Source organism: Sapajus apella, unplaced genomic scaffold, assembly GCF_009761245.1.
Source record: "Sapajus apella isolate SASKATOON/1434 unplaced genomic scaffold, GSC_monkey_1.0 scaffold109, whole genome shotgun sequence".
NCBI lineage: Eukaryota > Metazoa > Chordata > Mammalia > Primates > Cebidae > Sapajus > Sapajus apella.
Genome location: NW_022437049.1, coordinates 2,809,532 through 2,837,510, shown reverse-complemented (window position 1 = coordinate 2,837,510; position 27,979 = coordinate 2,809,532). Strand labels below are relative to the sequence as shown.

The 27,979-nt window shown below is 45.3% G+C and overlaps 1 protein-coding gene across 2 annotated transcripts in view; it reads left to right on the top strand.

The window, feature by feature from the left end:
• The window catches only part of MYO5B (myosin VB), a 390,244-nt gene that overhangs the window by 317,630 nt on the left and 44,635 nt on the right, over positions 1-27,979 (top strand). For both annotated transcript variants that reach the window (XM_032259434.1, XM_032259433.1), the window contains exons 22-27: positions 5,124-5,357; positions 18,931-19,015; positions 20,277-20,425; positions 21,590-21,709; positions 23,656-23,796; positions 27,146-27,211. In XM_032259434.1, coding sequence (XP_032115325.1) covers positions 5,124-5,357; positions 18,931-19,015; positions 20,277-20,425; positions 21,590-21,709; positions 23,656-23,796; positions 27,146-27,211 — 795 coding nt within the window. The remainder of the gene's footprint in view (positions 1-5,123; positions 5,358-18,930; positions 19,016-20,276; positions 20,426-21,589; positions 21,710-23,655; positions 23,797-27,145; positions 27,212-27,979) is intronic.

Genomic DNA, 27,979 nt, shown 5'->3' with positions numbered 1-27,979 from the left:
GCCATAGGGATCTGCATTGGCATTGCTGATCTCTAAAGTTAACTTGAGAGGATAAAAATAAATCTAGTATTTTGCAATCCACGTGCTTGAAAAATCAAAAGCAGATTTAAACGGCCTATTTAAAAAAAAAAAAAAAAAGGCTTTTTGCCTTAAGCTTCCTGCTTGGCAAACATCTGTGAGTGGTGGCAGGTGTTAGATACCCTGGGCAGGATGCCCTGTGTGTAGAGAGTGATCAGAAAAGGTGGGAGGGGTGGATAAGTTCTTGCTTTCTTGCACCCTTGCTCACACTGCCTGAATAGACACCCTATGCTCTCCTCATGTGTTAACTTATTTAATCCCCACTAGAACCCTAGGAGATAAATATTAATATCATTCCCATTTTAAGGATGAAAAAACTGAGGCAGACAGGTTAAGTAGCCTGCCTGAGGTCATATAGCTAGTAAGTAGCATGGCTGGGATTGAAACTGGGCAGGCTGGTTTCAGGGTATGTTCTGCCACCTCTGACAAAACTATAAGATCTCTAGCTTTTGAGAGACTCTTGGAACATGTCAGGAGAACCCCTCAGTCCAAGGGAGATGCTTAGCCTTAGTTTGGGTTCATGCTTATACAGACAGCATTGTCCTTGGGACTAGCTGGCATTTAATAGTTGGGAGTGTGACCCAGCGTCAAATAACATGCTTGACACTCTTGCAAGAGGAACCATTGACGTAATCTCCATAGAGCTCTATATAGGGGCTTATTTCATTGCAGTCTCTTAGCAGATGGGGCCAGCTGTTTGCAAGTGAATAATGTTTTTCTGTTGTTGTTCGTTTGTTTTTCCCTATAATTCCTGGAGATAATTCAGGCAGTGGTTCTCTCGGCACACAAGGTTTTTAAGCCAGAAGGGGAGAATCTGCGAACACCAGGGTCACCACAGGTGAAGGTGTCCCAAGGTATTTGTCAGAACAGCACAGGGAGTGGACAGAGTCCCCACTGGACAGAGGCCTGGGTTCTGTCTCAGTTATATTCACAACCAGAGCTGATAGCTTGGAAATGATTGGGCCTTGAGTTCTTCCAAGGTGATTCACCTGAGATCTCGAATGTAACATCTAGCTCAAAAATTCACTGATACCATGATCTGGCTACAGTAGTGTTCCTATCCCCAGACCGTACTCCAGAATCTCCTCGGGAGCTTTTTTCTAAAAAAGTATCCTCACTGCCAAGAAATCAGTAAGGAAGGAAACAAAGACAAAACGAGGGTAAGGTTAGCACCCAAAATTCACATCCTAAGGCCTTGTACACCCACCTGGAAAGAAAAGATGCAAATTTGGCACCAAGTTTCCAGGCAAACAGTAACAGGAAGGAAACAGAGTGACTTGAGAGTCCTTAAGAGAAAAGAAACAAGCAGCTCAAGAGGATTTGGAACTGTCCATGGTGCTGACATGTTTGTCCTTTGGCCTTTCATACTCTGTGACGTGACAAACCACATCCTTCACCATATCCTGCAGTGATATATACAGTGCTGGTTCTTGAGACCATTTCTTACAGTGTCCCTGGGATAGGCTGTGGCATGACATCATTCAGCAAAACGATGTAGCCCATGAACTCAGCTCTCTGCCAGTCTGGCTTTAGTCAAGCATGCATATAGAGTTGGCCAGTTTAACTTACAATTTATTTTTAATGAGAGTAAAGTTCCTTAGACACTTAAGAGTATAAGGTTATCCTTAAATATATTTTATATAAGAAATATGGCACAAATATGTGGAGACAGTAGACTTTTAAATCAGTCTGATTCCATATACTTAGCAGTCACTTTGTAAATATGTTATATTTGTTATATATAATCATGCATATATATATATGTATCTACATATATATATATATACACGCACACATATATATATATCCTATACAGTCATGCATTAACAGCAGGGATATCTTCTGAGAGATGCATTGTTAAGCAAGTTTGTAGTTGTGTGACCATCATAAAAGGCACTTACACAAACCTAGATGGTGTAGCCTACTACACACCTAGGCTATGTGGTATAGCCTATGATTCCTAAGCTACAAACTGGCACAGCATGTTACTGTACTGAATACTGTACACAAGTGTAAGACAATGGTAAGTATTTCTGTATCTAAACATAGAGAATGGATAATAAAAATATGGTATAAAAGATGGGACACCTGTATAGAGCACTTACCATGAATGGAGCTTGCAGGCCTGAAAGTTATGTGGGGTGAGTGAATGTGAAGGCCCACATTACTGTCCACTCCTGTAGACTTTATAAACCATGCACTTAGGCTACACTAAGCTTACTAGAAAATTGTTTTTCTTCAGTAATTAACCTCGGATTACTGTAATGTTTTTACTTTATAAATGTAATATTTTTAACTTTTGGCTCTTTTGTAATGCTTAGCTTAAAACACAAATGTACAACTGTACAAAAATATTTTCTTTCTTGATATTCTGTAAGCATTTTTCCATTTTTGAAATTTATTTTGGGGATACCCTATTCTTCATGATGTGCTTATTTCACATTGCATATCTATCAAAACATCTTATGTACCCCATAAATATGCACACCTATTATATACCCAGAAAAATTAAAAATAAAATTATTTTATTTTTTAGTTTTTTTGTTAAAAACTAAGACACAGACACATGCATTAGCCTAGTCCTACACAAGGTCAAGACTGCCTTCCATCTCCATATCTTGTTCCACTGGAAGGTCTTTAGGGCAGTAATGTGGCAGGGAGGGTTTCTGGGGTCTTCAAGGGGTGGGCGCCCCATGCCCTGCCCTCTGCCAGGTTTGGCTGCACAACCATGACACCTATAGGTGCAAGGATGAGCCTTTTGGGGTCTGCCTTTCTGAAGTTAAATGTCCAGAACACAAAACGCACCTCCATGGGCCCCTAGTGACCATATCTGGATGCCCACGACAAGACATAAGGAGCTCCCCACCCACACCCCAGACAGCCAGAGACTCAGGCATCTCTCCAGGGTTCTCCACAGAGAATCTGAACAATGAAGATAGCTGATGTTTACTGAGCCTCTAGCAAAGTACTTTCTCTAATCCCACCCTCTGAGGTAGGAGTTACTGTTATATCCCTGCTTTGCACATGAAGACACAGCACAGAAATGTTGGATGACTAGGTCAGATATACACAGCTGATCAAGGACAGAGCTGGAATCTGAGCACAGGTCTGTCCAGCTCCAGCCACTCAACTCCCTGACATGCCTGAGCCAAGTCTCAGACAGTGTCAAGATCAATGCAGCTGGGCCTCCTGGATATCATACTGCACATTAGAGCGCTGGGGTGCCATCTTTGTCAATAGCAAGATAGGATGTCCCTCCTGCCACCATGTGTGCGTCTCTTCATGCCCCAACAAGCTCTACCTAGAGACCCCCTGCCCAGTTATCCTCCTGCTCCTAGCATCTGACCCAGGCTGTTCCATCTAGAGAGAGCAGCTGGGCTGAACCTCATGTCCAGCCCAGAGCAGAGAAGAAGTCAGAGGGTGGCTAGTCCAGCGTGTGTTCCCGCCCTGTGCCCCGCTCCCCCGTGTAGAGATCCTCACCCTCCAGTGGAGACCCAGACTGGAGTGGATAATACAGACACACATTGGGTTTGGTTTTTTGCTTGTTTGTTTTGAGTTGGAGTTTCTCTTCATTGCCCAGGCTGGGGTGCAATGGCGCAATCTTGGCTCACTGCAAACTCTGTCTCCTGGGTTCAAGCATTTCTCCTGCCTCAGCCTCCTGAGTAGCCGGGACTGCAGGCGGCCACCACCACACCCAGCTAACTTTTGTATTTTTAGTAGAGATGAGGTTTCACCGTGTTGGCTAGACTGGTCTCAAACTCTGACCTCAGGTGATCCGTCCGCCTCAGCCCACCAAAGTGCTGGGATTATAGGCATGAGCCACCACAGCCGGCCGGGTTTTTAAATAGAATCTGATTGATTGGGTTTCTTCTTCGTGATGCCTTAGAGCAAAGCTGACAGGCAGACCAGGCTTGAAAATGTGTCAGGTTGTAACCGGGAGATTCCCACAGAGTGCTGGGGGGTGGGTAGTGTGTCTCATTCTGTTGGTTGGTGCAGAAAATGGACTGCTGGCTTGTGCATTGATGTGCTGGTCACAGCCACAAGGCCCCACAGCATATGTGGCATTTTACTGGGTCCCAGAAATTTTCTTTTGCTGCTCCTCACTGCTTTCTGTGAAGTTTAGTTTCTTATATGAATTCATCATTGATTCCTGATGCTTCAGCTTACCAGTGTTTTGGCCGCTAGCTCTATTCTGCCTGGTGGTCCTGTGGAGCAGAGCAATGAAGAATAATCAATGATTTCTGTTGCCTGCTTGGTGATTTGGAGAACCCTATTTCTTCCTCTCCACTTTTCCCACTGACCACTGTCAGCTGATGCTCCCAACTCTTGTGGTGCTGATTTCTGCCCATAATTTACAGCAGCACTTGATATCAGCACTAGCTTCTTAGGGCTCTGGGCATGGAGGATTCTTCACACCTGTTTGTTGCCTGAGTGGGCTGGAATTAGGTACCCCATCTGCAGAAGCATGGTGTGGGCAGGGTAGAGCAGGGCATCAGTTCCCTGAAGTTATGGCTGACAGGTGGTGAGGGAGATTCCAAGGCCCCATGGAGAGCCTCCTTGGAATAAGGGATGCTGAAGGGGTCCTTTGTCTCAGAGCCAGCGATTAGGTTGCAGTTCTTTGTGCTGGCGAGTCCACAGGCAGGAGGAATCTGTATGAAAGGGAAACCTAAAAAATGAAGGCTGAGACCCAGGGAGCCAGCTTCATTGTTCCTGCAACTTAAAAATAAGGTGTAGGATCCGCCCAGCCAGACATAGAGCTACGGACTAGCAGGCAGCTTCCAGCTCTGCACAGGCTCACGAAAGCTCCTTGAACTCTTTGAATGTCAGTGTTGCTGTTCTGTGTTTTCCTCTATTTCTGTAGGTTCACAGTAGTGTTTTGTTAGGAAGATGCCAGGCAAGCACTTGAGCGTGCAGTGATTGTGAAACTTAATCTCACCTTAGAAGTTCCTTTTTTGATTGCCTCCCTGCTTTTTTCCTGGTAAAATAACCCTTTCCCCCCCAACCCCTTCTTCTCCCTTCTCCTTGTTTGCTGATGTTCTCCACAGAACAAAGAGTTCAAGACATTGTCAGAGCAGCTGTCCATGACCACGTCCACATATACCATGGAGGTGGAACGGCTGAAGAAGGAGCTGGAGCACTACCAGCAGAGCCCAGGTGAGGACAGCAGCCCGAGGCTGCAGGAGGAGGTGGAGAGCCTGCGCACAGAGCTGCAGAGGGCCCACTCAGAGCGCAAGATCCTGGAAGATGCCCACAGCAGGGAAAAGGATGAGCTGAGGAAGGTATGCTCGGGCCAGAGGGGCAGGCACTGGCAAGCAGAGTGGGTGGGCACATGGAGCCACCCCTCAGAGACCACTGCTGCTTTAAGTAGTAAAACTGTCATGGACTTGGGCTTGTGTCCACAGACTGACCATTCATTTTGTGTCTAGACAGAAAGTGGCATGCTTTGGAGAAACCCACACAAGCATGACTGTGCTTCGGCTGTTAGCTGAACACTGTGGCATCCCCTGGGAGGGGCACATAGTATCTGCCTGCCAGCATTGTTTTTATGGTCTAGAGTTAGGCTCAGGGCTGGCTCTGTGGCCTGTATCCTTGGCAAGAAAGCCATGACAGAGGCTGGGGCTGCTCTTGATGTTGCCTGCAGGGGTGGGGCAGCCTCTGAGCACCCCTGCCGATGATGCATCATTGTGCTTTAGCGGATGTGCCTCACCTTTGAACACTGAAAGTCTCAGCCTGTCATACCCACTCTGATGGGCTTATTTCTTACACCATGAAGTAGAACCTCCTGAGCTTTGCCCCAACCCTGAACACCAGGGCACAGAGATTCCCTGTTCCACTGCCAAGATAACTGTTCCAGCCAGGGAAGTCCCAAGGGCCCCTGGAGAGCCCCCTACAGGCTTGGGTCATTGGTGTTCTGCCTTCCACCTGCCACCCCCATCTCTACAAGCCACAGGGAAAATAGCATGTTGCTCACTTATTCAATGTCTGTCCATCAGTGGGGAGTCGCAGTGGGTGGGAATCTAAGAGGGAGAGATGCAGTGTTCAGGGTGTTGGAGTAACATTTTCAAAACTGGGACAGGCTGGATGCTGCTGCAGGAAGAGCCCTGGGGTAGACAGGGGAGTTCCCAGACTCCCATCCCCGCTCTGACATTCCCAAGGATGTGCAGAAAGCCTCACCGGTCTTAATTCCCTCATCTGTGTGTATATTTGTAAAAGTTGGTTCAGATCATCTCCAAGCCCCCTTCTGGACTTGCACCTGGCCACCTCCATGAGATTGTGTTTAGCTCCCGGAAGGAACAGAGGCCCTCATCCCTATGTGGGAGTCTTTCTTTCTTCTATTTCCCACTGCCTTTCCTGGCTTGAGCCCTCACACACATCTGAGGAACATGCAGACACCTGTGGAGGTGAGAGCCTACAGTGCCGGCACGGGCTGGGCTTGCGTAGATCTTCCCATCTTGGGCATCAGCACCATCAGCTCCTGCCTTCACCCAGACCCCAGGGATCTCCAGGGGCCAGAGGTGGGATTTAGGTGTGGGAATTAGGGAAAGAAGAAAGTCAGATGCAGGCTTCGCATAAAAGGCCACCCTCCTGATGTGTTGCTTTGAGGTACCATGAGACCCTCTGCCCAGACAAGTCACCTGCCAGCCTGCCCACCTCGAGGAATAAAGTGGATTCCTTCTTTAGGATAAGGCATGTGTTGCTTGGAAACACTGTTAAATGTGGCTACAGGCCTGTAACCTACAAATCCACACTGGAATTCTGAAATTCCACACTTATGGTTTGTCTAACCTTGGGAGCAGATGAATGGGATGGTAATCTTTCTATGTGAATAAAAACCAGAAGGTGAGATCTAAAGCCAGAAAGAAAGGATCAAGAATAGAACTAGAACTCCAGAGATTAGTGATCCTGGGAGAAAGGAACATCCTCCGCATGTGTGCCCCAGACAGATCAGACACCTGCAAAGTCTGTTTACCCAGCAGATCCACAAAATCAAGTCTCACCTATCTCTGCCCCAACAGATAGCACTTGACTCATCAGCTCCCCAGCCCCTGGCCCTGCTTCCCACTAAAAATGCTACGACTTGGGGACTTCAGCACTCTAAAACCCCAAGTCTCCATCAGAAGGAGTGCATGTGTAATATGAAAACCTTTGTTGGAAGAGCAAAACAGAAGCAGACTCCCTCCTCCTCTCCTTAAAAAAAAAAAATTGCTACTCTTCCCTAGCAATAATATACTGGCCTAGGTCTTAAAGAAAATTAGAACTTGGAATTGGTAACAAAACATTAAGAATGCTGCAAGGAGGGGAATGCTAGTAGAAGACTAGTGCAAAAGCCCCTTCCCTACCCCAATGTAAGCAAATCCGAACTTAGTAACACTCAGAAACCAACAGGAGATGACTCATGAAGTGGCATGTCCACCTCTTTCCTGGAAAAGAAAAAGCGGAAGCAAACATTCTTTAGGATCTTCAGAATCTTTTTGTGGTGGTAGTTGGGGGTAGGTAGACAAACTGGCTGGCTTTTTTTGTTTTGTCTTCTGCACCTCCTCAGGGTATAGTATTTATCCAAGGCACTGTGTCAATCTCAATAAATGCTGAGTCATCAAACAATCGGTTTCCTCCTGGGCTTGAGCCGGAGCCTGCTCTGCGTTGAGCGAGATTGATGAGACCAGCCAAGCACAGTGAGGGGGCCGACTGCTAGTAGACTTTTAATTAATGAGTTTGATATTTCCATCAGCAAAGGCAGGGAGTGTTGTATTGGATCTGCTATCCTGGAAAACTCTGGGCTTGCCATCTCTGACGATATTAATTGGCAGGCCATGTGGCTGCTCTGCCTTGTCCTGTCTCCCAGGGGGCAGGAATTCATCTGTGTCCACAGAGCACAGAGCAGCCCTGTTGCATAAGTGAGGTAACATCTTTTCTACTAACGGTTTCCGTTGTTTTGGCGCCTCCACGGGGTGGTCCACACCCAAGCCCTTAGCCTCCTTCCCTTTTAGCCTGTGGAATGTGTACATTTCATTCTTTTTGAAAGCTTCAGAGAGCCCTATGCTGGCTGCTTTTGTACAGCTGTGCTGTTTTCCATGGCCACTCTGTTTGGTGAAAGAGAGGCACTCCCCCAGGGCTGCCCTAGGCACAGAGGTGATAACTTATTATTCAGAATCTGCTCTGAAGGCTGCTCAGTGGGACCAGAGAAAGGGCTGGCTTGGTGCAGGGCTGTGGTGGGTGAGGAGGAGCCACCCACAGCCAGGTGCCTGGCTCTGAGTGGGCGTCCTTGGTCCTTGTGAGAGATGACTAGCAGGCCCCCAGGCACTGAGCATTCGGACTAGTGGGGCTGGGTTGTGCATTGTCCCAGGACATCAGTCACAGAACCACTAGCCACTAGTTGGTTGCCTTGGGCAGTTCCAGTTATAAAGGTTTTGATTTTTCCAAATAGAGGTAGAAAGATCTGGCTTGGAGAATGGGGACTCTCACAGCAGAGTGTGTTGAGCCTTCTCCCCAAAGGCACAGAGCAGAACTACTTTCACCAACTAAGAGGGAGTTGTGCTCTCAGCAGCACCAGGACTCATGGTTCATGTGGAGGCTGAGGGTTATTAGAAAGCAGACCCTGACCCATCACTGGAAGGACAGTGTCTCGCTGCAGAAAGCACAGAAGTTCATGGTCCTTCATTCAGCAGGTGTTTGAATGCCAGTATGTGTTAGATCCTGTTCTACACACTGGGGCAAAAGGTGAATGGTTTTTGAAAAAGCCCTTCTCATTCTTAAGGAGCTTAAACGTGTGGGGATGGGGGAAGAAAGTACAGACAGGAATTGAACACGAATTACCCTCCACGGGCCGTAAACAACAATGAAGCAGAGTAAAGGCGATGGAGGGAGAGACCTGTGGGGGCCTGAGGGGTGCGGTTTCACTTTTGATGGCCAGAGCAGGTCTCTCTGAGAAGACACCTGAGTGAGGGGAGAGGATAAACCAAGGTGATTTGGGGGAACAGGTGACAGGTATAGCACAGATGCACAGGCCTTGGGGCAGGAAGAGCCCGGGTGGGTGTGAGGACCAACGCAGTGCACCCTGGGCTCAGATGGAGTGAGGAGACGAATACTGGGAGCATGACTGCAATCAGGAAGGATCTTCTGACTTCAAGGGCAGCCCTGGTCCATGAAACCTCCAGAGACATGAGCAACCCTGTCCCAGGCACTTCAGCTTCTGTGAGCTTAGGGGCGGGAGAGGAATTAAAACACATCTGCAGGACCATTTCGAAGATATTTTAGCCAATCGTTTCAAAGTTGACTTACGATCCAAAGGAGGTTGATTTTCAACTTTTGCTTTCATAACTCACCTAGTTTAAAAAACATACTGTGCTTACTTAGAAGAACATTCTCAGAGAATGGTCAAAAAAACACTTCTAGAGTTTGGAGAATTAAAGGTGTTGTCCCTACCTAGGGCTGTGCCTGTAAATTTCTATGATGTGGTAACTGCACAGCAGCAAGGACAGATGGCAGATGAGGCTTCTCTGATCGGCATTGTCCAACCAGTTTTCCCACGTTAGCTGCTAGAAACCATGCACTGGCTCTTCCTACAGTACTAATATCCCACTTCAAAATATAAGACAGAACGAATCCCATAGCTACATTTGTATCCCCAAAGACAAACTAGTAAAGGCAATTCTTTAGCATATAGCTGGAACATTTGCTTAATTTAAAAGGGACTATATCAACCTCATAGTTACAGGATTTCCCTCCAGTGTTGGTTCTGATAAGCTGTCCCAAATAAGCTTTTAGAAGAAACACTTTGAGCAATATTGCCTGCAAGAGTTAAGACTAACCACTCCCCCCACTCCAAAAAAAAAAGGAGCTGCTGAATGGTGTTGAATAAGGTTGAAACCTAAGGTGTTATTTATCATGCTCAGGGGATGCTGCTGCCTGCTTTGTGTTATTAAAGCATCTCTCACTGCACCCAGCAGCCCTGACAGTCACAAAGGCGGGGGGAGAGGGGGGTGGTGAATTTGGCTGCAAAAGTTTGTTACCTGCTGTGTCTGCCAACAGCTGTGTTAGCTGGCTGGGAAGACTGGGGGTGGCTGGTACCTAGAGAAATATAATTCAGAAAGCATTGTCTCACCTCCCTGGGGTGTGGAGCTGAGTGTGGGATTGGTCCTTTCCTGCTGTTGATGAAAGATCAGGAACATGGGCCTACCTCCAAAATTGTTTAGGTGAGCAAGAAAAACAAATCCCCCTGATGCCACTTTAATACATGGATTAAAATAACAAAGCCAAGTCAGAGACCCGCATTCATGAATCAAAGCCTCAGAGGGAGATGGGGGGAAGAAACGAGGCTCAAAAACAATAGGAGGTATGGGTGGCATACACACTGTTAACCACGGCTCTCCCAGACTGTAGTCTTGGCTCAGGTTTTAGATCATAGGTTGTCGCAAGGAAGTTACATGTTCTTAGGTGGCATTCATAGGACTGGAGATTTCAGGACCCACTTGGTGATGATGTCATACACTCTGTGCTAGTCGATGGCACATTCTATTTTAGAGGAGTATTGACTGTGTGCAGGATGCTCAAAGAATGGCGAGGGGTCTTGGTCTTCCCAGGTCACCTGCTGCTCTGTGAGCCATCTGGATATTAGGAGGATGTTAAGGGAAAGCGAAGTTTTGCTCCATGGTAAGTTCTGGTTACTTCACAGCCACCTGTAAAACCTGCCAGTAGTTGGCTAATTCAGAGGGCATGGCCTTGTTCCCGGCAGGGTAGGGCAGAACCCCTGCCTTCCTAACTGTGACATAGATCATGCTTCCTTGCACCACTCTAGGCTTTATTTTGTAGGGTAGTTTCTCCTATTGGGTTGTTTTCTGTTTGATTTTGCTTGTATGTCTAGAAAAGTGAAATCTGTTTTGATCATTTGCCAAGCTAATTTAAAGGTGCTCATAAAGTCAATGAGTGGTGAAGTGCTTCTAGTAATAGCAAATTAGATGCACTGGAAGAGTGTTTTTCCCACATTGCACACACTTCCTAAATGGAATTATTTGATTAAACAAGCTCATGTATTCTAGATATTTTAGTCAATTATAAACACATTTATTTAAAAAAAAATTTTTTTTAAAGGATCCCTTATTTGTGACTGAGGGAATGCAGGCTCCTTAACTTGGTCTGCAGGGCACTTCTATTCATTGATAAGCTCTGAGGTGCTGGCAGTGGCCTGGGTTCTGAGGATGTGACAGCCCAGTGGTCCTCTTGGTCCATATTGAGGACTCTGGTCCAGGCTGAGCAGGCATGTGCATGAGGAAGTGTTGCTGTCCCGTGGGCTCCGGAGAGACGTGCAGGCCCCATTGGAGCAGGATACTGAGCTTGGGGGCACCCCCACCAACCCACCAACCCACGTGGTGTAGGAAGGTTTCCCAGGAGAGTGATGGTCAAGAGCTAATAATAAGAAGAAATTAACCATTAAAGGATTGATAAGACAGAGCCTGGCAGAAGAAACAGTGAAATGTTCAGGCAGAAGCTGGAGGGCAGGAAGAGGCTGGGGAGAGGAGCTGGGTCCACCCAGGTCAAGTTAGGAGAATAAGAGGAGTTCAGTGTTTCCTTAGGATAAAGGAAGAGAAGCCATTCACGAGCTGATTCTCACTGCCTCTACCTACCCAGCCGTGACTTTTTTCAGTTCTCCTGTTTTGGCAATGTAGAACTCTTCACATTTCCAAACCCGTGCCCTTCCTCCTTCCAGACCTTTTGGCTGCTTGTTCTTTCCACCTAGAATGGCCCTCCCCTCAGCTGCCTGAGACATCCCACTCCCGGGCCTAATCCAGATGACCCCCGCCTCTTGTGAAGACTTCATGGACTCTGAGGCTACCTCCTTTTCCTTCTAAATCACCTTATTGTAATGGTTCTCAATCAGGGGTGATTTTGCCATCAGAGGACATATGGAAGTGCCTGGAGACATTCTGGTTTTTCACAAACTGAAGGTGGGAGGAGGGTGTGTGATAGATACTGGCATCTAATGGGTAGAAGCCAGGGATGCCGCCAAACACCCAGCCATGCACAGGACAGTCCCCCACTCCCCTAAGAGAGAATTATCCAGCCCAGAATGTTGACAGTGTCAAGGCTGAAAATCTTTGCTTTATAGGAAGCTGCTACAGCCCTTATTGGTATCATTACTGTGTATGCACCTGTCCCTCACCCCTGCCGGGCTGCACACTCTCTGAGGGCAGCTACCATATTAGACTGTTCTTGCATTACTATAAAGAAACACCTGTGGCTACATAACTTATAAGTAAACAATGTTTAATTGGCTCACAGTTCTGTAGGCTGTATAGGAAGTGTAGTGCTGGCATCTGTCCCAATGAGGGCCTCAGGGAGCTTCCAGTCATGGCAGAAGGTGAAGGGGGAGCAGGCATCATATGATGAGAATGGGAGCAAGAGAGATTGGGGAGGTGCCACACACTTTTAAACAACCAGATCTCATGTGAACTCAGTCAGAACTCATCCCTCACCAAGGGAGTGGTGCTACAGCATTCATGGGGCATCCACCCCCATGACCCAGTCACCTCCCACCAGGCCCGACCTCCAACACCAGGAATCACATTTCAACATGAGATTTGGAGGGAATGAACGTCCAAACCATATCAGCTACCATGAGTCAGTCTGTCTCATTTGGCATCCCCTAGTCCTGGCAAGGCTCCTGGTACAGAGAGGTGTATCAGGAAATGTGTGATGGATGAGTGACAGCCTTGCCCTGTGTCATACCGTAGGCCAGAACTAGGCTTGGTGAGTGGGTGCCTATATGGATAAAACATCGCCACTCTCGGTGCTTTTTCTTCTGTACCTTGCCCTCATCACCAAGTCACATTTTAGCCTCTGAAGACATGCAACATCTGTTGCATTAATTATTATAGGCAATACATTGCCAAAGAATAACAACTTGGTATGACTAGTTTGATGCTTGTACATTTTTATCAGCTTTATCTGATTTGACCTCCTGTGGGGAGGAAAGCCACCCCCTTTGCCTGACTCTCCATACCAAGAGTCCCTGACTATGCTTATCATTTACTTGTGGGATGAGGAGTTCTGCTGGATATAAAGACATAAGACCAGCAGCTCACAACCTCTAGAGCCTCAGAATTACCTGGACAACTTTTGAAAATACTCTCATCAGAGCCTCCTCCTTGTAACTCTTGGAAACCCATCCACAGATAAACGGATGAAACAAACTGAGTCTGCTCCAATTGAGGGGAAAGAAAAATTGGAAAAATCCTTGAAATTTGAAGGAGTTATAGACCATTAAGCATGCTGGCTGGGCACCAGTGGCTCATACCTATAAACCCAGCACTTTGGGAGGCCAAATCACTTGAGCGCAAGAGTTGCAGACCAGCCTGGCCAACATGATGAAACTCCATCTCTACAAACAATACGAAAATTAGCCAGGTGTGTTGGCATGCACATGTAGTCCCAGCCACTCAGGAGGCTGAGGTGGGAGGATTACCTGAGCACAGGGAAGTCAAGGCTGCAGTGAGTTGAGATCTCACGACTGCACTCCAGGTTGGGTAACAGGATGAGACCTTGTCTTAAAAAAAAAAAAAAAAAGTATTGATACAGTGCTTAGAGCTTTTTGCAAGCGCTTGATAGTATTGTGTATCTTAATTTTCTATATGGGACCTTAAGAGACAAACCTAATGTAAGGCCACTACAGCTCCATCAGCAGCTCCCCAGAGTGGCTGAGGTACCTGTAAGTGAGAGTCGCCACCATTTGAGTTCCTGGGATGGGGAGAGCTAGTGACCTCAATCCTGTGCTCCAGCCTGTTGCCATTTTTTCCTGCCCCTTTCTACGTGATGCTGAGGGTGGGGTAGCTGCTCCCTTAACCCATCTCTGGGTGCCTTGAGCTTAATTTAAAACTAGGAGAGGAAGGAAAGATAGCATTTAAGCATTGTACCCAGTTGAAATTCAAACCTCATGCAGGCTTCTGCTGGCTTAGTCCACATTCCTAGAGTTGCCTTTCTTGGTTTTAGTGCCATAAAGTCTAGAAGAGTTGGGAAGGTGATTCTCTGATGGGTGTGCAGGTGAGTCCTTGGGTCTGTATGGTCATCTGTCCTCCACTCCACATGGTCATCTTCTAGGTTGCAATCCCAGTAGTCACCAGTGAGTCCCTCTGCCACTGCACACATGCTAGTCATTATGTGTCGTGGTACTGTACTGAGGATGTCACTTTTTGAGACTCTTTCTACACAGGTTGAGACGAGTCCTCCAGAAGATGACTGGATCCCGTGACTTGGGCTAGAAAGGGGGAGGTGGTTCCTTGTGTCAGTCAGTGCAGCCTTGCTCGTCATATTGGAGAGGCTGGCCACTCAGACCAAAACCTAGAAGCCTTCTTACTACTCAACTTTTTATCTTTTGCCACACCTAGCACAGTGTGCAATGCTTAATAGAATGCTTTGTTTGTGGAATGATTTTCTAAACAGCTTTATTGAATATAATTCACATACTATTCAGTTCTCCCATTTAGAGTGTATATTTCATTGGTGTTTGTTTGTTTGTTTGTTTGAGACGGAGTTTCACTCATGTTACCCAGGCTGGAGTGCAATGGCGCGATCTCGGCTCACCGCAACCTCCGCTTCCTGGGTTCAGGCAATTCTCCTGCCTCAGGCTCCTGAGTAGCTGGGATTACAGGCACATGCCACCATGCCCAGCTAATTTTTTGTAGTTTTAGTAGAGACGAGGTTTCACCATGATGACCAGGATGGTCTCGATCTCTTGACCTCGTGATCCACCCGCCTCGGCCTCCCAAAGTGCTGGGATTACAGGCTTGAGCCACCGCGCCCGGCCTATTTCATTGGTTTTTAAAATATATTCAGAGTTTTGCCACCATCACCACAGTCTGATTTTAGAAAATTTTCATCACCACAAAAAGGAATTCTGTATCCATTAGCAAGCATACCCATTTGCCCAGTTCTCCACCCTCGCTCCAGGCAACCTCAAATCTACTTTCTGTCTAGATATTTGTTTGTTCTGGACGTTTCATATAAACGGAGTCATGCAATATGTGATATTTTGTGACTGGCTTCTTTTGCTTAGCATAATGCTTTCAAGAGCTATCCATGTCATAGCATGGATCAGTACTTTATTCCTTTCTATTAACATAATATTTCATTGCGTGGATATACTATATTCATTGGTTGATGGATATGTGGGTTGTTTTCACTTTTTGGCTCTTATGAATAATGCTGCTACAAACATTTGTGTACAAGGTTTTGTGTGGACTAGGTTTTCATTTCTCTTGGGTATATGCCTAGGAGTGGAATTGCTGGGTCACATGGCAACTCTGTGTTACACCTTTTGAGGAACTGCCAGAATGTTTTCCAGATCGGCTGCATCATTTTACATTCCCACCAGCAGTGTATGAGGGTTCTGATTTCTTCATATTCTCACCAACACTTGATATTGTCTGTCTTTATTATAGCCATCCTAGTAAGCGTGAACTGGTATCTTATTGTGGCTTTGATTTGTATTTCCCTAATAAGATATTGAGTGCCTTTTATATGTTTATTGTCCATTTGTATATCTTTTTTGGAGAAATGTCTATTTCAGTTCTTTGCCTCATTTTTTAAATTGGGTTGTCTCTTTGTTGAGTTGCAAGTGATTTTTATATATTCATGCTACAAGTCATGTGTCACAGGAGTCCCAAGGCACCCAGCCACAGACCAGTACTGGTCTTTAGCCCATTAGGAACCAGGTTGCACAGCAGGAGGTGAGTTGTTGGCATGCAAAGCTTCTTCTGTATTTACAGCCACTCCCCATAGCTCACATTACTGCCTGAGCTCTGCCTCCTGTCAAATCAGCCATGGCATTAGATTCTCAGCACAAACCCTTGTTGTGACTACATGTGTGAGGGACCTAGGTTACACACTCCTTATGAGAATCTAATACCTGATGATCTGCCACTGTCTCCCATCACCCCCAGATGGGACCATCTAGTTGCAGGAAAACAAGCTCAGGGTTCCGCTGATTCTGCATTATGGTGAGTTATATAATGATTTAATTACATATTCCAATGTAATAATAATAGAAATAAAGTGCATAATAAATGTAAATTGTTTGAATCATCCTGAAACCATTCCCCCCGACCCTTGTCCGTGGAAAAATTATCTTCCATAAAACTCATGTCTGGTGCCAAAAAAGGCTGGGGACCACTGGTATATCAGATATGTGATTTGAAAATACATTTTCCCATTCTGTGGGTTGCCCTTCCACTTTCTTGATGGTTTGAAGTGTAAAAACTTAAAATTTTGATGAAGTTGAATTTATTTTTAGTTTGGTTCCTTGAGCTTTTGGCATTGTATTTAAGAAAATCCTGCCTAATCCAAAGGTCACAAAGATTTGTTGCTGTTTTCTTCTGAGAGTTTTATAGTTTTAGCTCCTACATTTAAGTCTTTCATGCATTTTGAGTTAACTTTTGTATATTGCGAGGTAGTGGTCCAGCTTTATTCTTTTCCCTGTAGATAACCATTTGTCCCAGCACCTTTAATTAAAAGACTATTCTTTTCCTCATTGAATTGTTTTGGCAACCTTGTCAAAAATCAAGTGACTGTCAATGTGAAAGTTAATTCTGTTTCATTGATCGGTATGTCTGTCTTTATGCCAGTAACGCACTGTCTTTATTACCATGTCTTCTAGTAAGTTTTAAAATTTTAAACTGTGATTCTTCCAACTTTGTTCATCTTTTTCAAGATTGCTTTGGGTATTCTGGATCCCTAGATATTACATATTAATTTCAGGACCAGCTCATGAATTTCTGCAGAGAAGCCATGCAGGATCTTCATAAGGATGACATTGAATCTGTAGATGAATTTGAGGAGTGTTGCCATCTTAAAAAGTGTTTTGGTCTATTATCTCAGGATGTCCTTCCATTTATTAAGATCTTCTTTAATTTCTTTCAATAATGTTTTTTTGTTTACCAAGTATGAATTTTATACTTGTTAAATTTATTCCTAAGTATTTTTATGCCATTATAGTGGGATAGTTTTCTTAATTTATTTTTCAGATTGTTCATTGCAAATATATAGAAATATAATTGAGTTTTATATATTGAAGTTGGACCCTGCAATCTGAACTCATTTATTAGTTCTAATAGTTTTTAAATGAATTTCTTAGGATTTTCTATATACAAGATTGTGTCATCTGCAGACAGAGGTAGTTTTACTTCTTCCTTTTCATTCTGGATGCTTCAGTACAATGCTGAATAGAAGTGGCGAGAGCAGACACCCTTGTCTTCCTGAACTTAGGGGAAACGCATGCAGTCTTTCACCATAAAGTGCGGCATTAACTATAGATTTTTTATCAGGTTGAGGATGCTTGCTTCTATTTATAGTTTGAGTGTTTTTATCATAACCATTTGCTAGTATTTCACTGAGAATTTTTCAATCTATATTCATAAGAGATACTGGGCTGTAGTTTCAGATTTTTTGTGATGTGTTTGGTTTTGGTATCAGAGTAATACTGGCCTCATAGAATGGAATTGGGAAGCGTTCCCTCTTCTAATTTTTGGAAGAATTTGTAAAGAGTAGATACTGTTTAAATTTTTGGCAAGTGGTGGAATGATTTTGAAGTATGTATTTCCATTTCATGCCCAGTAAGAGTAATGTAGAACCATCTACATTTATCAGTCAGCTGCCCTATGCAGTGCCTGCTGCTTGGTGCTTCACATGTGTCATCTCGTTGAATACTGAAAAACCCTGTGAAGTGGGTTTTCATTTTATAGAGGAGGAGACAGGTTTATAGAGCCCAGGGTCTGTGTGGCTATGAAACATGTTGTCTTTGCCATATATCACCCTTAGGATGTGATCACAAGAGATCATTCTGTGGGTAATGGTGATGGATCAGCCAACCTTGGGGGAACAGAGATCTCAAGTCTGTAATCCTGAATTTTGAGGGGGCACTGGCATGTGTTATTCGTTCTCTCCCTGCCTGTTTTTGCCTTGCTCAACTATGTCCTCATCTATGTCAAAAAGGCAGGGATGTGATTTTAGTAGGGAAAATTACTTGATGGCCTCCTGCAGAAGGAATCTCCAGGGGTTCCAAGTACAAAGGTGAATCAATTGCAATTTAGCCTCCATGTTATAAAAGACCCTTTTCCCCCCTCCTCTATACCAACTATGATTTCAGATTCTCTTAGAACACAGTTGAATGTTTACTTTTGAAAAATCCATACAAATTATTGCTCCAGTAATAAATAGCAAAACTTTTAAAAATCTTGCTTTGCATTTTTAATTCTTATTCGTCTTTGAGTAGACCACAATTTTTCTTTAATTAATAGTTTTTCTTTTCTGCCTTTTTTTTTTTTCTGGTAATAGTCACCTTATTTTGGTTTTCTTTGTCAGCATCATCTGAAGTCCAACACTAGATTGGACAGTTGAATGTCAATAGCAAGTCATCACGTCTTTCCCAGAATTTGAATTATCCTGGTCCAATAAGACAGGTAAAGCAAGTGGGATGAAGACCAGAGATAATTTGTTCATTGTGAGCTTTTGGCCTTCCTAAGACTCAGATTTGAGAGCTCAAATTTTAGTACTACAGGCAAACAAATACAAAAACATGAAAGCCTGTTACCTTTGTAAGTTCCTCAACAAGGCATGTGAGCTTGGGATAGACTTTTCATGGTGCTTTTATGGGCATTAGGTGACCAAAAATAGTACAGAGCTCATCTGTCTTGTCTTAATGGGATTTTTCTTTCAGTACACAATTTTTCCTTGAAAACAAAAGAAGCTTTGACCAAATCAGTTTTCTCCTTTATACCTATCCAGTTAAAATCCAAATCCCACAAGAGGAGCCTCTCCTCTTTCCAGCATCATGAGACATTTTTTTCCACTGCTGCTCTCTTCCAGCGAGTTGCAGACCTGGAGCAAGAAAATGCTCTCTTGAAAGATGAGAAAGAACAGCTCAACAACCAAATCCTGGGCCAGTCTAAAGGTAAGTACCAAAACACCTGAGTTTTATTCGGGGTTTTAATCTCTTTCCCACACTGATTTCCCCCTGGCAAGCATGCATTTAGACCAGAGGCTACAGAGGGGAAAGAATTTTAATAGAGGCAGATGAAAAAAGAATAATGACCTTTAAGATCCTACTAAGACCTTCGGCCTCAAGAGTCTAAAGAGGTGAGTCGTGCGTAATGAGCAGTGTGCTACGTGGGACTTGGAGTCAGGGAGGCCTGCACTCGATGTCTGACTGCCGTGTGCTTCTGTGCAGCCTTGAGCAGGTCTTCAGTTTGTTCATCTGCTACATGGATATAAAGGTTTAGACATCAGGGGGCTGATTGGAGGAACGAGGAAGAGGCTGCACGTGAAGTGCTTAGGAGGGTGCATGACACGCAGTGAGTGCTCAGGAGCTGTCGTCATCACTGGGTTTCACACATGTCTTTCATATCCACCCACCCATCATGGTTCCTTCTACCCAGTGGGTCATCTGTTAATGTTTGCTAAAGAAAGGGTCCTGAATCAGATCCCAGGTCAGCCCACCAGATCCTGGGCTGCCATCAGTCCCCATGTACCACTCAGCTGTGGAGGAGCAAAGAGTCCACAGACCCCAGTTTCTGCTGCGACTCAGAGTGATCTTGAGTAAATCCCCTTCTCCAATCCTCAGGTTCCTCATTCATGTCACAAGAGAATGGAACCACACGACCTCATAGCCCCACCCAATGTCACATCTTTTTGAAAACATAAACTGTTTTTAAATCTCCTTTTAAAACACTTTTCTGTCCATTAATGTGAATGATAAGTTTTGGCAGAGGAGCAGCCCATCCTTGTCTGTTTGCCTTCCCTCCTTTCAGCCCAGTCTCCTTTAATCTCCCTGCATTCCAAAAACTGAAAGATCAGGACTAGGAAAAGAAGTGTGGAATAAGCCTTGGTTCTTCCGGGAATGCTGCCAGCAGTTGCTGTGACAGTTGGCAGAAGAGAGGCTGGGGAATCAACTGAGGGAATTCTCACCTACGCTGACAACTTCTCTCTCCCCATTCCCTGAGAGCAGCCTCTTTCTCTCCCTGTCTGAATACTAAGCCAGAGTAATGAGCCTCACCTTTGCTCTGCAGTAGGTGAGGAGCATAACAAATTCATCAAAAGCCTCTGATGAGCTTGTCAGGGGCAGTCTCTTAACAAGAGATTAATCAGAAAGCTTGAGTCAATACATGTGAGGCAGTCCATCCAGAAAAACTGCAGCTTAGCGTGTTGCTTTCCAGATGAATTTGCCCAGAATTCTGTGAAGGAAAACCTCCTGATGAAGAAAGAGCTGGAGGAGGAGCGATCCCGGTACCAGAACCTTGTGAAGGAATATTCACAGTTGGAGCAGAGATACGACAACCTTCGGGATGAGATGAGCATCATAAAGGCAAGCAGGGTGCTTCTGCTGTGCCGTGGCATGGGTCCCCTGGCTCCTGTCTGGCTTTCAACCCCCGATCTCAGACACTGCCTTCTGATATGGGATGTTCGGTCCATGTGTTGTATGCGCAATGCTTGCCATTACTGCAGAGAGGCAAAAGTAGCTGGGCTGGGTGATCCATCTCTGCGGACAGCTCCTTTTCCAACTTCAGGATCTTGTGAAGACCTCAGTTATGAGTTTAAGGAACATTCCACCCAAGTGTGTTATCTTTCCTGTTTCCTGTGATGGGAAGATTCCTGCGTGGAAACAGCAATGGGGTGTGGGAGTTCTCAGCTTCATTAACGTGTGTGTGGCAGAGAGACCTACAGGGCCTATATATTTTACAGACCCACAGGGCCTATAAAATATCATAAAATTGTCTCTATGTATACTGCATCTCATCAGATCAGTAGGCACAATCCAGCATTCCTGGACACAATCTGTCTCCTAATCTGATGAGATGCAGTATACATAGAGACAATTTTATTGTATTTTAGGATCTGTCATTCTTTTTCACCCCATGTAAACATTTCCTCCAGAAATGAGTATTCAAACAAGATGGAGTAAGTTAATTGCATAGAAGCCAGGAAGAAAAGCTAAATAGGAACATCCTTAGAAGTCTAAAATTGTCCTGCCAAGCTCAGTTTTCACACTGAAAGCCAAATCAGATGCAGGAAAAAAAAAAGTATTTTTAAATGAACAGTATAAATGGTAAGCTATTTTTAATATGCTGCTATTTTCATAAAATTTAGGGAGTGCAGGTTGAAGGGAGGGTCCATTCTGGGCAGATGTGGAACATTCTTTTCAACGGGGTGGTGGGTAATGTGACTGCCTTTATGTGTGTCAAAAGCAAGACTGGGAGTGAAAGGTTTTTTTAGGAATTCTCAGAGAAATTGGCCCAAGTGTGAGGAATTTGCATTTCATTAAGCGATGAAAAGTAGATTGCTACAGTAAGAACTATAGGTGAAATGTTTCGTAGGACTAGCTCTATTTAGCCATCATTCCGAGAAGCAATGATGCCTATTCTTGTTGACAAATGAGGCAGAAGGATAACTCTAGGGCCTGCCACCATGAGAAGTAAGTTCTTATGAACATTAGCTTCTAATGAACTATCACATTTTTCTCATTGAACAGCAAACTCCAGGTCATAGACGGAACCCATCAAACCAAAGTAGCTTAGAATCTGACTCCAATTACCCCTCCATCTCCACATCTGAGATTGGAGACACTGAGGATGCCCTCCAGCAGGTGGAGGTGAGTGATGCGGGCTCTTCGCTGCTGTCCTCCTCCCGAGGGAGCGTGTGTTTTCTCTGTGGAGCTGCCCAAGAGAGATTTACTATTCTGCTGGTGGTGACCAGAGTGCCCAGGGGCTAATTCTTGAGAGCAGGATCACTTGGATTCCAGTGGGTTTAGAGGCAGTTCTCTGGAGCTAATACTTACTGCCCACAGCAATACGTTATTGTTCACCTTACGCCCTATCCAGAAAGGAGAGAGGACCTCTGATTCCTCTTGAAAAACCAAGAAACTGATACAGAGAGGTGAAATAGTTGGTTTAAGAAGAAACAGCTAAGTCATTAAAATAGACACAATTTATCATTCCCACTTAGTATCACAGTGCGTATAGTAATATCTATAAATACACAAGAAAATTGCCCCCCTCACTTAGAAGCTGGATGAAACTCAGGACAACAAATATTTGGAATGAAAGTATGCTGGGTGACTGTATCTTTGTTGGTAATAGCCTCTTAGAGTCAGTCACTAAATGTACCACACAGTGGACTGTGTAGTCTGTGTGTAATTTTGTCAAAGGTACAAAAGATAACATTTTTCCTCTGGCATTTGAAAAGAAAACCACAGGCATGTGTGCATGTGCACGTGCACACACACAAACACACACACACACACACACACACACACACCCCACCTTATAAAGCCTGTGGAGATAGACATGGAGGAGAGACAGAAGAAAACCAAATGGGTTTGGAGCATATCTTTGTGCAGTCTCTGCTGGTCAGTGCTAGAAAAACAGTGGTGACTAAGCTAGAGAAGTCCTGCCCTCAGGAAGCTCGTTTGACAGAGAGCTAGACAATAAGCAGTTAGGGAGGAAACATGGTATAACCGCAGGTACTGCTAAGTGCTATAAAGAAAAATAAAAGACCACAAGTGATAGAGAATGCTGGAGCAGAGGGTGGAGGGAGAGGAGGAGGTCCGATCTCCAGGACTGAAGCTCTCCTATCTGTTGTGCAGTTCGTCGTGGCTTGCTGGCTGCTGGGCGCCATGAGTAAGCCTTGCACGAGTGCTGGCTTGAGGCGCTTGGTTTTGCATTGCAGTCTTCTAAGTCTGGCCCCCTGGAGGCTTCAGTCAGCCTCAACTCCAGGCTTATTACCCCAGTGTTTGTATGTCTGACTATCTACATGTAGACATGAGCATTGTCACCACTGGGTTTATGTTCTTCAAGGACGCCAAGACTGGTCCAGTGCCAGTTAGACATGAAGCACTCATTAAATCCTGGTGGAACCAAATTCTGTTCTCTCACATGTACATACATGTGCTTAAAAATCCATGTGGATGTGTTCATACACATTACCCATTCACAGGCAGATACACATGTTTGTATACCCCTGTCCCCATGCATTAGAGTCCTGGAGGGCAAGCCCAGGCATGAATCCAAAAGGAACAAAATCTGGGAAATAGATGCTTTAAGATCTGTTGGATAAATAGGTTCCACGGCAGAGCAAGCACCGATTCCGTTTCAAGGTGCAATCAAGTGTTGGTTGACAGCGCATTCCGGTGATTGGTAACCACGCTGATTCTTCACCAGGAAGCGTTATGTCCCAAGTTTTGTAGTTTCTCTGCTGTGAGACCATTTTCCAAAAGTGAGCTCTTTTAACTCCCAAAGAAAATGCCTGTGTTTTCATCCATTTGTTCTTGGAATATATGATTGGTCATTTTAAGTAGCTCACACAAGAGGAATATAAATGGCTGAGATGTTATCTGGACAGAAAAGGAGCCTGGAACACCAACTCTGATATGAGAAATGCTAGTTGGTTGTCATTGGCTTTGTATTTGAGATGCAAATTGATGTTTTGGAGGAGAGGGGAGACAGATGGCTGATCGAGAGGGAGGCAGTGAGGTGCTGTGTGTTCCCTTAAGGCGTATATTTAGGGAAACCATTTTTCTGCGCCTGTCTTCCTTTGAAGGAAATCGGCCTGGAGAAGGCAGCCATGGACATGACGGTCTTCCTGAAGCTGCAGAAGAGAGTACGGGAGCTGGAGCAGGAGAGGAAGAAGCTGCAAGTGCAGTTGGAGAAGAGAGAACAGCAGGACAGCAAGAAAGTCCAGGTAGGTGAGGGGCTGCAGTGCTCTTATGGTGCTGGGATGAGAGAACAATGCAGCTCATGCCCCCAGGGCTCACATGGCAGGTGTAACCACATGTGATCATGCTCCTGCCAAGTCTCAGAGGGCTCCTTATTATTGCATTGGAGTCAGGCTGAGTCTTCTTTGAGCACCCCTACTCCACCCAGCTGAACAGGATTTCAGTTGGTGAAGCTGGGGGGAAGTCTGTGGCATCATCACCTACTTGCAAGGAGGGGAGCTCTCTGCCAGGAGGACCAGGGTGGGTAATATGAGTATAAATACAGCAGAAGTCAAATGTTCGCGGAGATATTGCCCTTCCATACCTGGGATCTGGCAGGGGCTTGGGTTCAGCCTTTATGGGTCAGAGGCAGACCTAGTGAGTGTCACTCATCCTACTCTCCCGTGGCTACTCCCTTGCCTTGGTTTGGATTATCAGCAGTCTCTTGGGTCTAGAAAGGATGTTGTTTGAAATCTTAGTAGCCCCAAAAGCAGGCCGGGCGTGGTGGCTCACACCTGTAATCCCAGCACTTTGGGAGGCTGCAGCAGGCGAATCACGAGGTCAGGAGTTCGAGACCAGCTTGACCAACATGGTGAAACCCTGTCCCTACTACAAATACAAAAATTAGCTGGGCGTGGTGGTGTGCACCTGTAATCCCAGCTACTCAGGAGGCTGAGGCAAGAGAATCACTTGAACCTGGGAGGCAGAGGTTGCAGTGAGCCGAGATTGTGCCACTGCACTCCAGCCTGGGTGACAGAGTGAGACTCTGTCTCAAAAAAAAAAAAAAAAAAAAAAAGGAAAAAGCCCCAAAAGCAATCGTTCCATCTGAAGGACCTAGTGGGCACCTATGCTGCACTCAGAACTATGCCAGTGCCAGGCATGTAGTAGCTACACAAAATGTTCATTAATGTAAGAGAAATCCCCATTGAGGAAGTTAAAATCTAGTTTGGGAGAACCAGATGTAACACTGATGAAAAGTAAAAAATAGCATTGGTACCACTTAAGTAAATGCAAAGTTGAGTGTGAACAGGTTGGTGCTTTAGGGGTAGAGAACCCATTGAATATAGCAGTCGTGCTGAGAAGGAAAGAACCATTTATTTCTTTGAAGATAGAAGAACCAATTCTAAAGGGCACAAGGCCAGTTTTGCTGTGGATTATATCATCAGCTGACCTCATAGTGGGCTTGAAAAAGGCCTTTTGAATGTTCTCAGGCCGAATTATTAATTGTGGAGTTTGACACCTACCCCATGTTTTCAGTCCCCACCCCTTCCACCTCTGTGCCCAGTCATTTTTTGCAACACCTGTATTCCCTTTGCAATCAAGTGTGATGCTGATTCTGATCTATATTGCCAGCAAATTCTTATGTGTGCATGTGTGTATGTATTTTTCCCCTGAGCAGTAAATGGGGAGGTAAATCTTGCTGATGGGTTTAAATCTCTCAGATGGATTTGATTCAGAATGGAAAGTAAAAAGATTAGGTTTCTAAATGCCTCATTCAATTAGAAGGAAAGCTGCCTGATAGGCAAGTGCAAATCAAACCTCTGAAAAGCTGCACAGATGACATCAGACAGTGCCTGCCATACAAGTTCTTGGCCTATCCAGCTGTACCTAAAGATTCATTCTCCAGGCTCCCATTGCAGACATGCCAGTGAATTTTGGAATCTTGGCTTTAGACCTTCTCTTGATTCCAGATAAAAAAGGATATCTTTTTTTCCTCCAAAATAATCACTGAACAATAGTTAGAACTCTAGGCTTAGGCCGTAGCTCTGTTGTGTATATTAAGGGTCTCTCTTTAGGGAGACTGGCCTTGTTTCTGACCGTTTAAGGAAGGAAAGGCAGGATTGGGTTGGGGGAGGATGTGGGATCCCTCTACAGCACCCTGAAATGGAGCTTTTGAAGGTCAAGTTTTGGATTCGCTGTTGGTTCAAAGAGGGATCCTGAGCTACCTGGGTCTTCATTCTGTGGAGAGATGGCTCAGGTCTCAGCCTCAGAGAGAGGCCACATACTGAGTGAAGAACAGCAGGGAAGCCCATTGAATGTACCATCGGTATGGGAGTGACTGAGCTGCCATGAGGGTGGGGCCTCTATGACAGTCTATGGTCGGTGCATTTGACCTCCCACCCAGCCACCTCCCTTTCTCAAGCCTGACAAAGTCACCTTGGCCAATAGGGGGATTCCTATGGGCTGCCCACTTAAAAATATGACCGCCAGCCCATCTTAATAGAGCCCTTTGAGTCTGAGTAGGTGATCTCCACTTCTGAGAATCCAACACATGCTCTGTTCATTTTTACCTCCAAAAATCCATCTTATTCAGGGACCATCATCCCCCACTTGAAATTACTCCTAGTAGTTAACCATTTATGAAGCTGTTTCTACCCCTTCTCACTGGCAATCCAAGTCTAATATTAGCTAAATAACTGTAGGAATCATTGTCTCAGCTGAATCCTAGTGAGCTGTTACTCCAGACATTGCCATAGACAAGCACTGGCTTTGAAGTTCTGATGTCAGAGCATGTTGCGTGTTGTGGGCCAGCTCTCTTGCTACCTGCGGCAGTGTCATGGAGGAAGCAGCTCTCTGCAAGGTGCTTAGAGTTTAGTTGGGAAACACACATTGGGAGCTCTTCTTCCTTATAGACTGAAACAGAGACGCAGTTTTACAGTGTGTTAGCTTCCTAAGGCTGCTGAAACAAAACACCACAACGTGGATGACAAAACAACGATTTATTGTCTCCGAGTTCTGGAGGCCAAAGTCAGAAATCCAGGTGTTGACACCCCATGTTCTCTTGAAGGCGCTGGGGAGGTTTTGCTTCATGCCTTTCTCTCAGCTTCCCGTGTTTCTGGCCATCCTGGTGTTCCCTGCCTGGCAGCTGCGCTGCTCCAGCCCCACCTCTGCCTCACATGGCCCTCTTCCCTGTATCTTCTTTCTACTGGGTTAGTGCCCACCCTAATGACCCTAGCTTAACTTGATTACATTTGCAAAGACCCTATTTGCAAATAAGGTCGTATTCCCAGTTTCTGGGGTAAAGACTTCGGCATCTCTCTTGGGCACAATTCAAGCCGTAACACAGTACTGTATGTAGTCAACCTACAAGTGCCTGTGGGGACCATGTGAGTGAAGGTAGGGGTGGGAACAGGAGGGAGGTGTTAATGGAGAACTTCATGCTGGCTGGAGCACTGAGCTGCACTTTGAAGGTAGGAAGGAAGTGAATTTGTAGAGGGTTAGGGTGTTGGATATTCACTCATAGGCAGAATGAGCAAGTTCGGCCTCAGTCAGAAACACCTCTGTGGAATATCTTGCTCAAGGTCCACACTTACCTTTGTCTCTCCATCTGTGCAGGCGGAACCACCACAGACTGACATAGATTTGGACCCGGATGCAGATCTGGCCTACAATAGTCTGAAGGTAAGACTCTTGGGGGACAAGCTTCCTGGAATTCTCACCTGGCGGAGGGCAGATGACAAAGCTGGGCATCAGGAAATTGGGCCCTGAGCCCCAGTCTGCTAACAAGGAGAGCCATAAGCAGGTAGCTTCCCCTTTCCATGCTGTCATTTATTCACCTTTGGAAAGAAGGAAAGTTTGTATCTACTATAGGAATGAGAATAAATATATTACCTACTCAACACAATTTCAGTTAAAATATGGCCACTAAAAATCACTTAGAAAAAAATCAAGGCTTGCATGGGCAGATGTAGGGCAGAGGGACCTGCTGGTGCATCTCCTGCCGGCATGGGGAGACAACGCGGCAGAACAGTGAGCAGGCCCCCGTGGCAGGGAGAAGTGCACGAAAAAGGGGTTTCAGGATAGGCCCAACCCATTTCCATCCTCAAAAACAGGATGATGTGGGAATTTATCCTGTCTGCCAGTCACTTACAGAACTACAAATAACTCTGGCTGGTTGGTCTGAAGGTAGTAAGTTATCTCAATAGATTTTTCAGTCTGTTACAGATCAAACTCCTTGTTCTGTTCCCTCCCCCGTCTTACTGCTGCACTTGACTTGTCAAAAAATAAATAACTCTGTATTTTTAGTAGAGACGGGGTTTCACCATCAGCTGGGCATGGTGGCGCGTGCCTGTAATCCCAGCTACTCAGGAGGCTGAGGCAGGAGAATTGCCTGAACCCAGGGGGCGGAGGTTGCGGTGAGCCGAGATCGCGCCATTGCACTCCAGCCTG